Here is a 15821-nt window from a genome sequence, read left to right on the forward strand (position 1 = left end):
CAGAGGGCCACCCAGGCAGAAACTAGTACTATGATGGTCCAGAATCACAAACAACTGGCCCTGGGGAACCCTGGCTGAAGGACAGGATCTGAAGCCTGGGTCAGTCTCATCCCTGCCTTCCGTGGCGGCCGCCATTCTTCCCACCATCTCTTCCCATTTTCTCTCCCCTTTACTACAACTCCCTGCGTCCCCCACATAGCTCTCCACCTCCTTTGGCTTTCCCTTGGTTTCCCTTCTGTACTCTGAGCTATACCCCGTGTCTGTAGGCCTCTTATACACATTCTTATATTTTGCCACATGAGAGATTAAAGAAAATAAAAATGTTATGGAAAATTTTGTATTTTATAATCATCTTTCTAAAGTGCTTATAACAGAGCTGTAAACACAAGCATTTAATTTGGGTTTCTAATACAGAAAAAAATGTAAGCTGCACTAAATGCCTTAGCAAAGGCATCCAATACTATTTAAGAATTCATACAATTTAGAAAATAAATATTATAATATATAAAGCCCCTTTTACTCTGCAGAAGGAATTAAAATGGAATATAAAGCTAGCTTTGCATCTGCATCCACTTAGGGTGCCTCATATTTGCTGTTATTGTGAAATGAAGTTAAAGGTGGCAGCTTCTTCTGATCCTGCAATTCACATGTACCACCACTAGATGGGAGTACCGTACCAGTCTGCAGCCCCAACTAAGGTTTCCAAGCTGTGGTTAAGAACAGATAAATGGATAAAGCAGGAGTGATACATGCACACAATGGAACCATAAGAAGCCATAAGAAAGAAGGAAATCCTGCCATTGTGACATGGATGGACCATGAGGGCATTATGCTAAGTGAAATAAGTCAGACAGAGAGAGACAAATACTGCATGATATGCTCACACAGGGAATCTAAAAAAGCTGAACTCATAGAAACAGAGAGTAGGACCGGTGTTACCAGGGGGTGAGGGGTGGGGAAATGGGGAGACGCTGGTCAAGGGTACAAACTTCCAGTTGGAAGATGAATAAGTTCTAGGGATATAATGCACAGCACTGTGAATGGAGTTAACAATACTGTATGATATACTTGAGAGTGTTTAGAAAGTAGATCTTAATGTGCTCACCACAAACAAGAAATGGTAATTATGTGATGTGATGGAGGTGTTAGCTAACACTATGGTAGTGATCATACTGCAATATATAAGTGTATCAAATCAACACGTTTTACACTTTAAACAATGTTATATGTCAATTATATCTCAATTAAGCTGGAAAACGACAGACAGACACACACACACACACACACACACACAGACAGTTGAAAGCCTCCAAATAATTATAAAGAGAGCATGTTGAGGTGCTAGGAGAAGTCTCTAGTGCGCCCTTGACTTAGATACAGTCGTTTTCCTCACTCAGCTGAAAGCTCTAACATTATACAGTTTCAAAGTGTCCCCTTCTTAGCCATATATTGCGTATTATTTACCCATACTAGACAATTATATTAAGAACCACTGGTTAAAATGAAAATATGCCTCATTATCTGTTTCATCAGATCCATATTTTTTAAAGTACTAGATGTATATCTAATTTTAACATTTCTGTTAATATATCCTACTTTTTCTTACCCAGTTAAACAGTGTGCATTATCTGTTAAATGGGAAAAGTCCACATTTGTCTTTTTATATAATTATTGTTAAAGAGCATATCTAAAATCAACTTTCATGTAATCAAATATCTGATCAAAAATGTTTTTAAATATTCTAAATTATTTCTTCAGAGGAATTTAACTAGAATATTCATTTTATATATTACAGTTAAAGTTGTTTATAACTGGAATAAATACTGGAAGCTAAACTGACATAACACAGAATCCCGAATTTTGGATTCAGAAGCCCTGAGTACAGCCTGCCACTTGCTTGCTGTGTAAAATGAGAAATACAATAATTGAGGCAGGCAAAGCAGGATCAAAACCATAAAAAGAAAGAATGAACAAAAAGAAAGAAAGAAAGAGAGGGAGGGAGGGAGGAAGGAAGGAAGGAATCAGGAAAAGAATACCAAAAACAAAGAAAAATCAGTTACATAAAAGCACTATATAAATTGTGAAGCAGAAAACAAATGTTAGGTATTAGTAAACTCTTGGTGGACACATCCCCAGATCTATTTAAATTCTCAAATCTGCAAATTCTATTGCATCATCCCCATAAAAAATGTGTTTTCTGTCTAGACAGAACTATCATTTTCAGTCCTCTTTACTTCTTTTTTCCCCCACAAAGAACACGTCTTTTCATGAGATTTACTGCATCAACGACAAAGAACCAGGAATGAGAAAGTTGCATTAATATCTGGTACTGGATGGTTTGCTAGACTCACTCACTAGCTGGGTGATTCACCCAGGCATCAGCTGGAACATGGATACCCAGCAAAAGTATACATTTAACTACATAAAGCAGCTATCAGGGGCACCTGTCTACTAGCTGACGTCATAACATTAAACCCACCAGGGCCAACAGTCTATGTGTTACAAGACATAAGACCCAAAGGGGTGTTTGATCTGATAGAAAAAGTTTGCACGTTAACTTATTTTTTTTTTTTTTGCAAGAAGAATAAAATTTCATCAGAAGATGTTTCTCCAGTTACTCCAGATAAGTGACCCCCAGTGCACAAGCCAGAGGAACTGGGTATGCTGGAGGAAAGCCTCAGGTTTAATAAGCCGCTTTCACTGTTGACATTGGGCTCCAGTAGCACCCTGGTGAAATGCCACAGTTTTCCCTAGCCTCTTTTTTTTTTTTTTTTTTTGACTGCTTTGGGTCTTGGTTGCTGCACGCGGGCTTTCTCTAGGTGCGGCAAGCGGGGGGCTACTCTTCATTGCAGTGAGCAGGGTTCTCATTGCGGTGGCTTCTCTTGTTACGGAGCACAGGCTCTAGGCGCGTGGGTTTCAGCAGTTGTGGCTCGCCGGCTCTAGAGTACAGGTTCAGCTGTTGTGGCGCACGGGCTTAGTTGCTCCACGGCATGTGGGATCTTCCCGGACCAGGGATCAAACCCGTATCCCCTGCACTGGCAGGCGGATTCTTAACCACTGCGCCACCAGGGAAGTCCCTTAACATGTTTTAACTGGAGAAAAAAACATTCCTGGTATGATTCTCTCAGCTACTTGTCCATTTTTCATAATAAAAAATGATAAACACATGACAATGATATCTCAAGAATTGCTGTAGAGAGTTTGCCTACAAATTGCCTTTTCAATAGTTCTTGTCCCACTATCACCACTGAATATGTTCCTGGCTTTTTAGCCTGATAAACAGTAAAGTTCTTGAATGGAGAAAAGTCAACTAAATCACTTCGGTGTCTCTGATACAATGCATGGTATGTAGTAGATGATCTATAAACATTTATCAGCGTAACTGAATTTGAACTAATTGTGATGAATGCAAATAGAAACCAACAACATAGGGTTTGAAAAGATGAGACAACAGAAGAAATGTCAGAGATTTTAGGAAGCAAATACCTCATCCAAATACTTATTCCTCGTCCAAATACTTATCCTATAGGTAAAATCTCATTATAACAACCTCCACTGTATCTCCAGTATTTTTATCTTAAAAAAAAAATTAATATATTCCAAGAACAATATTCCTCATTTCCAGGACCAGGAGAGAATGCTAAGTCTTTGACAGTGAACAGGCAGCCAAACGGAAGTGCCTGTGAAGACAGTCAGAGGGAAGAAGGTGCCGCCCTGACACTGCTCCTCCATCTCCAGCCTTTCTGAGTGGTCCTTAGCTGCATTTAATTAGCCTTGAATGAACGCAGACATGGATAAACATTTTGAGAGTAGGCAGGGGGCTTAGAGGGTAATTATTATCTGACAGTGGGCAAAGACAACTCCAAGGGGGCCCGGCTGTAGCTGCAGTCAAGTCTCTCTTCTCTATAGAGAAAAACGCACATTGGAAAGAAGTCCATGACTCAAAGAGACTGTTGGTTGGACATGGACCAGAGAAGACATTAGTTATATTAGGCTTTTCATTACAAAGAATATGTTGAAATCTGAGCAAAACATGCTCTTACTGTGGGTCATGAGCTCTCACATAGAAATAAATTTGCGCTGAATAATCATTCAACTGTAATGAAAGATATAAGAAAGGGATTTCACTTGTATACAACATTCAAAAACTAGCTTCATCAACACCAGGAGGCATGCCTGGTTCTGTTCCAAGCAAAGCAAAAGGAACGGTACAGTCAAAGCCTTCTTATAAAACTCCATTTAGCCAAGGTCTTAACAAGATCTTGGCTCTAAAAATTTGGCAGTTCATTGAGAGGAAAAGGGAAATATGCTCAATGTCACGGGCCATGGGGTGGGACCCGATGTTCCAGCCTCTGGCCGGAGGTCAAATCCCCAGAAGCCTCTTGTTGTTTTGACCCTGCTTGAATAGTTTTTTCCATTCTTTTTGTCCTTACTGAACATACAACATTAAATAATTACTAACTTGCTTCATTTGAAAAGATAAGTTCAATGTAGAAAATTTGAAAACACAGTGAAGAAAAAGAAATTAAAAATAACCTCTAACATCTACTGCCCTACCACGCCCTTCACACCCAGTAAAGAATTACCCTGTTAATGTTTTTATTTTAAATAAGAAAGGGGGTGAAAATGACGGGTCTTAACTCACCTGAAATTATTGCAGCCAAGGACTACTCCAACTATGTTCTTGCCAATGTCGTGCACGTCGCCTTTAACGGTAGCCAGCACAATGGTACCTTGGTAAGGGTCCTGGAGAGGAAGCCAAGCAGCTAAGCATCGCTGTGGTCACTTCAGAGCAGATCACCCAGTTCTCTAAAGCCAGACAGGTGTCGGCACAGAAAGCAATTCAATACAACCAAGGCAACCTCAAAGATGGACCCGGGGGACTTCCCTGGTGGTCCAGTGGTTAGGACTCCAGGCTTCCAATGCAGTGGGTGTGGGTTTGATCCCTGGTCGGGGAACTAAGATCCCACATGCTGCGTGGCACGGCCAAAAAAAAAAAGATGGACCCAGAAGCCAAGTCCCGTGCTCTGTGAGAAGAAGGCTGTAAGCCCCAGCAGCTCGGAGGAGGCCCGCCCAGCTGGTTAGCTCAGGGGGCTTCAACCAAGATCATGCATTCCATCACCTCAAAGGACAGTTTAAGTTCAAATACAAAACAGTCCCATCGCTGAAGATCATATCCTTAACCCCCAAAACCTGTCTGATAAACGTTTGCTGTTAGCAGTAAAGGGAGAGGAAGGAGCTGGTGAATTGCACCTGTCCTGTCAGAATGGGAAGGACCACAACAGCCCAGTGCAGGGGGGCTTCAACACTGTTGCTCTATACTGTCAGCATTCCTTCCCTCAGAAAAAGGAAGGGAGGGAGGGAGGGAGGGAGGCAGGGAGGGAGGGAGGGAGGGAGGAAGGAAGGAAGGAAGGAAGGAAGGAAGGAAGGAAGGAAGGAAGGAAGGAAGGAAGAAAAGAAGAAAAGAGAAAAAGAAAAGAAAAAGGCACACAAGGCAAATGGGATTTTTATAAACACTATGCAAGAGCCATTCACAAACTCAGATCGATTTTAGAATTCAGAATCCTAGGGGCCAAAGTTGCCTGAGCTTCACACGGGGCTAAACAAGGTCAAAGGCTTAATGATTTACTGTGGTGGTACAGCCAGCAAGAATGGAACTGAATCCACAAGTGGTGACAAGAACATGACCAGCACACAGGAAATATTCAGTTAAGAGGTTAAGAGGTTTTCCAAAACTAAACAGCATCTCAAGGGTAGGGACCAATCTTTTTTAGCTACAGTATCGAGCACAGTACCTGGCACGTAGTAGGAGCTTTGTAAATAGTCAGTAGATGAATGAACAAACTGCTTTTGTCTTGAAATCATGGGCTTTGTTTGAAAAATTATGTTCCTATTAAAAATTTCATGAAGCCACATTTATGGGAAAAATCCCAGGGTATTCTGATATTTGGTAAAAGAGCTGGATCATTTCTCCCTTTCATCTTCAATGACAAACACAGCCAAGCCTGATGGCTTAGGTCCCTACCCACACCCCAGTAAGAGTGTGCAGAGCCGATCCCCACAGGGCCCACAGGCCCGGACAAAATGACTCACCTTGTCTTCTATCGTGCCAGTAAGCACTTTGGTTTCTTCTCTCTCTTTTTCCATGAAGGGAATAAGGTGACCCACGGCCTTCTTCATGACCCGAGCTGACTTTATAACCTGGGGTAAATACACAGAGTCAGGCATATTTACCAGAACACCTGGATGATTGCTACTGGCCACTTGAGAAATTTTAGCACAAATTACTATGCATGCTTTGTCCTCAGGTCAGCCACCCTGGAGTCCACTTATGACAGTGGGTCGGGTAAGGAAGGAGATCCCCGTGAGGAAAGTCAATGAATGAGGTAGAGCAGAAGGAAAACAAGGCTGGAAACCAAATGTTGCAGTTTCTGTCCTCTGAACTTCTGCACGTTATTTTTTCTCTGCCTGGAAGGCCCTCCATCACATCTCCATGTTCTATACATCCTTCAGGTGTCAAGCTTCTCCTCCCAGAGCCCCTTGTCAGCCTTCTCTTCCAATTCACTTACAATTAAGGCTTATGCAAAAAAGGACCTTTTAAAGCTTACAGAATTCGAGAAGAATTTTGCAAACATATATTGGATAAGCGATTAATATCCAAAATATATAAAGAACTAACACAACTTCATAACAAAAAACCAAATATTCCGATTAAAAAGTGGGCAGAAGAACTAAAAAGACATTTTTCCAAAGAAGATATCAAAATGGCCAGTAGGCACATGAAAAGATGCTCAACACCACTAATCATCAGGGAAATGCTAATCAAAACCACACTGAGATATCACCTCACACCTGTTAGAATGGCCATCACCAAGATAAGAAACAACAGATGCTGGTGAGGATGTGGTGAAAAGGGAACTCTTATGCACTGTTGGTGGGAATGTAAATTAGTCCAACTATATGGAAAACAATATGGAGGTTCTTTAAAAAATTAAAAATAGGTCTACCACACGATCCAGCAATTCCACTTTTGGGTGTAAACCCAAAGGATATGAAATCAGGATTTCGATAAGATATTTGCACATCCATGTTTATCACAGCATGATTTATAGTAGCCAAGATATGGAAACAACCCAAACACCCTTCAACAGATGAATGGATAAAAAAGATGTGGTACATATATACAATGGAATATTATTCAGCCATGATAAAAGAGGATATCCTGCCATGTGCAAAAAACATAGATGGACCTTGAGTACATTATACTAAGCAAGATAAATCAGATAGAGATAGATAAGTACTGTATGATATCACTTACATGCGGAACCTGAAAAAGGCAAACAGGAAAGAAAACACAAAACAAAACAGAGAGTAAAATGGTGGTTACCAAAGGATAGGGGATGGGAAGATAAGACTGATGGTATTTAAGGGTACAAACTTGTAACAAGTAAATAAGCCATAGAGATCTAACACAGTATAATGAATATAGACAATAATATTGTACTATAATGATACAGTGTGATAAAAATTACTTCAATGGCAATCATATTACAATATATAAATGTATCACTGTGTACTTTAAATTTACAAAACATAACATGTCAAATTTATTAAATAGACAAAAAAGAACAGGGCCTTTTATAAAATTCATCAACGTATGCTAAAATTCATGAGTAGAAGTAGGATGAGAAACAGGATATTTGCATAGTCTCAAAGTTTCTCCCCACAAGTCAATTTACAGTGGAGAAACATAGCAGGCACCATTAACCAAATGATCAAAGTTAACCTCACCAGTAATGAGACACAGCAACATGATGTGCCTCCTGATATGATCCACCGAGAAGGGCACAGCATTATACTGTGTTATTCTTGCCAAAAATGAGAAAACATCAGACAAATTCAAACTGAGGGACAGGCTACCGTTATCAAACTGTACTATACTATTCAAAAGTCAAGGTCACAAGGAAAGACTCAGGAACTGTTAGAAAAGGCAGGATAAAAGCAATGTGGGGTTGTGGAACACAAAGAGAACAGCAGCGGAAACACTGGTGAAATCTGAATAAGGTCTTTCGTTAACAGTATTATACCAATGTTAATTTCCTGGTTCTGATAACTGTACTATGATCAAGTGAAAATGTTAACATTAGGGGAAGAAGTTGAGTGAGGGATACATGGACACTTTAAACTACATCTGCAACTTGTCTGTAAGTCTAAAGTTAACTCGAAAATAAAAAGTTAAAATAATAAGTCAACATCATGAAAAATAAAGACTGCGGAACTGCCCCAGACGGGGGGAGGCTAAGACAGGACAACTGAATGCTCCTTATTTTGAGTGTGGTTATGGTTTCACAGGTGCAGACATGTTAAAGCTTATCAAATTGCATCCTTTAAATACGTGCAGTTTATTGTATATTAATTATAAAACAATAAAGCTATAAGAAAAGATGAATGCTATGAAGGAGACAGGGGAAATGGGCAATGAATAATTAAATGTAGAATGAGTTTTTAAAAAATCAACTATACTTTAAATTTTTAAAAAACTTAAATAAGAAAAAAAAAAAAAAAGAACAGGGACTTTTCATTTTTTTGTATGCCTCACAGACCTGAACCCAGAAGGTTCAACAAGACTTGTTAACTGATGTGGTCAGTAGCTGCTGTAAGTCAAAATAAGAGTAAGAGTACTGGGTTTACTTGAAATATATCATTAATGTATATCACTATTTAAAATGGTAATGACCTTTTCAAAATATTCATCCTTAAGGATGAGCACTGGCTGGTCAAATCAAACCTTAATATGATAATTTTACATTAATCTTGGGTTTTTTTTTTAAATTTAATTAATTTTTATACAGCAGGTTCTCATTACTTATCCATTTTATACATATTAGTGTATACATGTCAATCCCAATCTCCCAACTCATCACACCACCACCACCACCAACCTGCCACTTTCCCCCCTTGGTGTCCACACGTTTGTTCTCTACATCTGTGTCTCTATTTCTGCCTTGCAAACCGGTTCATCTGTACCATTTTTCTAGGTTCCACATACATGCATTAATATACGGTATTTGTTTTTCTTTATCTGACTTAATGCACTCTGTATAACTTGGGTTTTATTTTAATTTGGGGGTGGAGGAGAGACAGGTGTTAGGGTAAGAAGTGATACAGAAGCCCAGAACATGAAGACTAGAATGCTGGGAATATCCAGATGACCTCTAACCTCCACACCAGCCTAGATGGACTTTTCCAGACTACTCCTAAAAATGAATTTAGAGAAAGAATGACCAGAATCACATCTCAATGCCCCTGAGCTCTTGTCAAAATTAAAACCTGAGAAATATACCCAAACTTACTATGCATTAAAAGATAAAGGCTTTTTCTTTCAATTGTGAAAATTTCCCCCCCGCCGCCCGCCATTTGCCAACCTGAGGTAGAAACATTTTTCCAGCTCCAAAAAGATCACCAACAGTTTTCATGCCATTCATCAGTGGCCCTTCAATGATATTCAGAGGTCGGAGATATTTTTCCTGGTTTAATCTGGCTTCCTCAGTATCCTCAATAATGTATTTTTCAATGCCCTACACACACACACACAAAAAAATAGGAAAAATATCACAGAAAAAATTGGCTTAAGTTCAAATAGCCAACAAAGAATAAATCATGGAAATACTTAAGATTATGGGTTTTGGAATCAGACTGCATGGGTTCAAACCCTGGCTCCTATCACTAATTGAGACAATTCATTAAGCCTCAGTTTCCTCGATTAATATATCACACAGTATAAACCTCATGTGGTTATTCTGAGGGTTAAATGAGATAACCAGTGTAAAGTGCTTAGCCGGCTTTATTGATATAAAGTAAATATTGAGTAAAAGTGAAAAATTAGTGACAGAAGGAGTACTAATAAGTGAAGTTCAAATTCATAATAAAATACACTTTTTTTCCTAGTGGTTTAACAGGTTATATATTAACAAATATCTCCTGTGAAAACAGTATGTTTTCTCACTGTAATGTTACAGGGCTGGGTGGGGGGAGGGATGACAATGGGCAGGACACTTAGACGAAGTTCAGTCCATGAAGCTTCTACTGACTTGTCCTGCCTTCACTGCTCAGGCCCTAATCCTCCAGCATCCCCAGTTCAAGGATCCTTAGAGGTGGCTGACTAGTTCCACAACCTTAAGTAGGTGAATCTCAGAAGGTCCAGGAAATTAAAAGTTAAATCCTAGAGGCAAAAAAAGAACTCTGGGGCTTCCCTGGTGGCGCAGTGGTTAAGAATCCGCCTGCCAATGCAGGGGACATGGGTTCGAGCCCTGGTCCGGGAAGATCCCACATGCCGCAAAGCAACTAAGCCCGTGTGCCGTAACTACTAAGCCCGTGCTCTAGAGCCCGTGAGCCACAACTACTGAGCCCACGTGCCGCACTACTGAAGCCCGCATGCCACAACTACTGAAGCCCGCGTGTCACAACTACTGAAGCCCGCGCGCCTAGAGCCCGTGCTATGCAACGAGAAGCCACCGCAATGAGAAGCCCGCGCACCGCAACCAAGAGTAGCCCCCGCTCGCCGCAACTAGAGAAAGCCCGCACGCAGCAACAAAGGACCCAACACAGCCAAAAGAAATAAATTAATTAAAAAAAAAAAAAAAAAAAACTCTGAAATTTTCCAGACTCACAAATGTGAAAACTGAAGCCAAGAGATTATTTATCTGGCCTAAAATTCCAATTATAGCAGAAGAGCCAGGATTGGCTTGTTGACCAAATGACAGCAACTTGGTCTCGGACAGCATTTCTCAACCTCGGCATTTCTGACAGTTTGGACTGAATAATTCTCTGTGGTGCAGGCCTATCCTGTGCATTGTAGGATGGTCAGTTCAGCAGCATCCCTGGCCACTGGATGCCAGTAAAAGCTTCCACCGCCAGTTGGGAAAACCAGAAGTATGTCTAGATACTACCAAAGGTGCTGGAGGTGGGGGGGTGCGTGGAGGGCAAAATCACCCAGGGTGGTCCAGGGAACCTCCTTTGTCAGCTGCTGCAGCACCTCCCCTCCAGCCACATCATCGGCCCCCAGGACGAGCCCCAGCCTCCAGCCCACACTCACCTTCACAAGAGCGTATGCAAGGCGTTCTTCGATGGGGCCATTCCTCCACTCATCGGTCTGGATGACTTTCTTCCCTCCCTTGCCCTGAGTCTGGATTGAAATTTGGACAGAGAGATGATACAACAGGTCACTTACTCAGCTAATTGGCAGAAAAAAACTATGCCTTATTCTTCTTTTACATTTCAAGGCCCTAGTAGAGTATCCAGCATGAATTAAGATCTTGGTAAATGTTTGAGGTAAGGAGAGATGGAAAGAGAAAAGTCTTTTAGGATTTGAACTTTTATTTTTAAAAAAATGTTTTCCTTCCCGTTTTATTAAAATAGAATTGACATACATCAATCATTGTGTAAGTTTAAGGTATACAGCATAATGAGTTGACTTACATACATCATGAAATGTTTACCACAGTAAGTTTAGTGACCATCCATCATCTCATATAGATACAAAATAAAAGAAAAAGAAAAAGACATTTTTTCTTGTGATGAGAACTCTCAGGAGTTATTCTCTTAACAACTTTCATATATAATATACAGCAGCATTAATTATATTTATCATGTTGTACATTACACCCCTAGTACTTACTTATCTTACGAGGTCTGTATCTTTTGACTGCTTTTATCCTGTTCTCCCTCCCACCATCCCTGCCTCTAGTAATCACAAATCTGATCTCTTTTTCTACGCGTTTGTTTGTTTTTAAAGCATAATCGACCTACAACACTATGTTAGTTCCTGGCACACAGCATAGTGTTTCAATATTCCTATAATTACAAAATGATCACCACTAGGATTTGAATGCTTAGTAGAGAGACAGAGGCTCCATTTTTTTTCTTTCCTTTTTTCCCAAAAGATAGCATCTTAGAACCAAAGATTTCCAGGACAGTAAGAGAAGCTAGCTAAACCTCATATCTGATGAGCTTTTAAAGTTCTCAACAAGGACCATCACTACCCACAGATATGTGCAGAGAGGCTGTAATGAAGCTAAGCCAGAAATCATCCCGGAGGTGGGCACACAAGACACAGACTGTGCTCTCGGGGACTGTGCCGTATCATAAGGGAGGTGGAAATACACAAAGAAAGGTAAGCTAAAGAGAAAGCACGTGCCAAGGGCTGAATGAGGAGATGACACAGACGAGGCTAGGAATTTTGCGGATCATCGCAAACTGGAGTGGTGAAGAGAGACCTCGAAGCAGCTGACAGATTCAGCAAAGGGACAAAAGCACAATGATCACGGTATGGAAGGTGAATGGCATGCTGTTTCCTCCATCTCGACTGATGGCACTAGTTGCCCAAACCATAAACCTAAGTATCACTCTTGACTCTCCATCCATTCCTCACATTCAATCAATCGCCTAGTCCTAATGATTACATCGTCTCAATTTTTCTCTCTACCCCGCTTCCACTTTCATACTGCAAGCAGCTAACTGGTCTCCACAGGCCAGGATCACCCTGGTCTCCAACGCATCTTCCACCCTGTAGCCAGAGGGGCCTTTCCAAAATGCAAACCTGATCAAACTGCGCCCATGGGAAAAAACTCACCGTAAGTTCCCTATTTCTCTCCAGATACGGTACCGACTCCTCTCCACGCCATACAATGCCCTGACCTGACTTCCTCCCAGCTTCACCTTCTGCCACTCCTGAGGAGCTCAGCCGTCTTGGACGTTTCAATTCCTTACACTCTCCATCATCTCTTTCACCGCCCCCCGGCCTTCACTTCCGTTCATCTGACATTTATTCAGCACCTACCAGATGCCAGGCCCCAGCTAGATGCAAATACTCCTCCTCTGGCAGGCAATACCAGTACAGTCCAACCCCAAACCTTAGCCTGGCTAACTCCTATTGAGCTTTCAGGTCTCACCTGACCCAGCATTTCTGGGAGGCTTTCCCTGACCACCTCTACCTTTGGGTTCAGTGTCCTTTCCAAGCAGTCTAGAGCATCCTATACATGCCCTGTCACAGCACCTACCCACCACACTCGATGACAACTGCCTCTACACACTTTTGCATGTCTCACTGAGCTGCAGGCTCTGTAGGGGCACGTCTCTCTTACTACTTAGATCCTCTAAGTACAGAAAGCACAAAACAAGAGTTGGGTAAATATTAGCTGAATGATTTAATCCTGAACAAGAACAGATTTTCCAGAGCAATGTTTGGGCAGGATAGTAGAGGCCAAGTCACAGAGTGCCAGAAATCCATGCTCTGGAGTTTGGACTTAACCTTCCAGGCAGTGGTGGTAGGGGTGGAGGTGGGGGAATAATGCAATACAAAGTTCTGAAGCTGCAGAGTAACATTCAAAGTAGTAATTTTTCTTCTTTTGGCCACATGGCTTGTGGATCTTAGTTCCCCACCCAGGGATTGAACCCGGGCCCTTGGCAGTGAAAGCACCGAGTCCTAACAACTGGACCGCCAGGGAATTCCCATCAAAGTAGTATTTTTAAGAGAACCCTAGAAGGGGGAGAATATTTTAACAGTCCATGATGAAGGCCTGAACTACAGCGGTAGGAACAGGAAGAGGAGGAAAGGACAAACATAAAGGCATCAAGTAATGGACAGTGTGGTAGGAAAGAAGGAAGGGCCTGGAGGGAGCTCCAGGGTTGAGGTCTGGGGTAACTGAATGACGCAGGGCTTTGTCACATGTCGAGAGACCAATGCCTCTCTCGCATGCTGAAAAACCTTAAAGATGGCAATAAAAAAAATATATGTATATATATATATATATATATATATATATATATATATATATATATATATGTATTGCAGCATTATTTACAAAGATGTGAAAACAACCTAAGTGTTCATCAGTGAATGAGTGGATATAGAAAGTGTGGTGTATATATATATATATACAATGGAATATTATTTGGACATGAAAAGAGGAAATCCTGCCATTTGAAACAGCATGGATGGACCTTGAGGGCATCATGCTAAGTGAAATAAGTCAGACAGAGAAAGACAAATACTGTATGATCTCACTTATATTTGGAATCTAAAAAAAAAAAAAAAAATGTGGTGATGGACGTTAACTAAACTTACTGTGATGATCATTTCACAGTAGATGCTGATATCAAATCATTACGCTGCACACCTGAAACTAATGCTACAGGTTAATTATACCTCAATTAAAAAGACTAAAAATTCCAAAATCCATGGACTATGTACTCTGACCTTTATTTAAGAGAAAATATGAAACTAGAGCTGTGTGACACCACAAAAAAAAAAAAAAGGAAAGGAAAAAACAAGAAAGAGTCCTTCTAAAGCTCACATTCACATCACCTGATACATGTAAACACCATTTGTTCTATTAGCCACACAGTCAGGCAATTCCTGCCTGCAGGATGGAGTCTGATAAGTAAAAACAGGGCAGAGTGTTCCAAACACTCTTGGAAAAAAGACGTGGTGTGTTCACAGAAAAACACCAGTGCTCTGCACAGCAGGGGTGGGGAGGGGTCGATACGTGTGTGATTATGAACAGTGGGAAACGAGGATGCAGTGAAGGCCAGTGAGGATTTCACTACAGTGTCAGGGATTTCACTACCCCACCTCATAAATGATAAACATGCTTCAGAAAATCAATATTTTAAATGGTACCATTTAAGAGCAGCTATTTCAGAAGTACGACCTGGCATGCTGTGCCCATCTGCTTTCCAACTAGTTACTCGGTAGGACACCCTCCATGATCTAAACACAAGTTGCTGCAGTTTCACACACTAAGTCAGCCAGACACCAGACACACCGAGGAAGCTCACCAAAACAGAAAGCTTCCAAGCAGAGTGGCCACTCAACTGCCAAGTCCATTGGCTACACCAAAACAGAAAGCTTCCAAGCAGAGTGGCCACTCAACTGCCAAGTCCATTGGCTACACCAAAACAGAAAGCTTCCAAGCAGAGTGGCCACTCAACTGCCAAGTCCATTGGCTACACCAAAACAGAAAGCTTCCAAGCAGAGTGGCCACTCAACTGCCAAGTCCATTGGCTACACCAAAACAGAAAGCTTCCAAGCAGAGTGGCCACTCAACTGCCAAGTCCATTGGCTACTCCTTCAACTCCTTCATCTACTGCTCGAGAGCAGCTCCCGCTTCACAGGGTCCTCGTGGGGACATGTGTTTTGGTTTTGATATTAAACTGGACCAGCATCAAAGGAGGAAACTCCTCGAGAAGAAACCAAAGGGGAGCGTGAGTGCCCACTGGCAGTCAGAAGCACCAAGTCCGGATCAAGGAACAGATGGCCTTTTTTCCAGAAAAGTATCAAGAATACTTCGTCCGATAAACCCATCATAAATTGAAAATACAGTAAGTCGAAAACACAATTACACACCTAACCTTGAACATCATAGCTTAGCCTAGCCCACCCTAAACATGCTCAGAACACTCACATTAAACTATAGATGGGCAAAATCATCTAACACAAAGCTTATTTTATAATAAAGTGTTGAATATCTCATGTAGTTTATTGAATACTGTCCTGGAAGTGAAAAACAGAACGGCTGTGTCGGTCCAGAGTGGTTGTAAGTGTAGTGGTTGTCCCCCTCGTGATGGCGGGCTGACGGGGAGCTGTGATTTGCTGCCGCTGCCCAGCATCAGGAGAGAGGATGGTACTGCATATCGCTCGCCTGGGAAAAGACCAAAATTCAAAAATTCAAAGTATGGTTTTTACTGAGTGCTTACTGCTTTCGCACCATCGTAAGTTGGGGACCTGTGTATTCTCACAATGGATGGCCATTCAAGAGCCA

The 15821-nt window shown here is 41.4% G+C and overlaps 1 protein-coding gene across 3 annotated transcripts in view; it reads right to left on the minus strand.

The window, feature by feature from the left end:
- Positions 1-15821, minus strand: part of MTR (5-methyltetrahydrofolate-homocysteine methyltransferase) — a 110676-nt gene that overhangs the window by 36204 nt on the left and 58651 nt on the right. For all 3 annotated transcript variants that reach the window (XM_082425502.1, XM_082425503.1, XM_082425504.1), the window contains 4 exons: positions 11096-11185; positions 9426-9578; positions 6094-6201; positions 4646-4746 (listed from right to left, as the gene is read on the minus strand). In XM_082425502.1, coding sequence (XP_082281628.1) covers positions 4646-4746; positions 6094-6201; positions 9426-9578; positions 11096-11185 — 452 coding nt within the window. The remainder of the gene's footprint in view (positions 1-4645; positions 4747-6093; positions 6202-9425; positions 9579-11095; positions 11186-15821) is intronic.

This window comes from Balaenoptera physalus (assembly GCF_965194825.1).
Source record: "Balaenoptera physalus genome assembly, chromosome: 14".
NCBI lineage: Eukaryota > Metazoa > Chordata > Mammalia > Artiodactyla > Balaenopteridae > Balaenoptera > Balaenoptera physalus.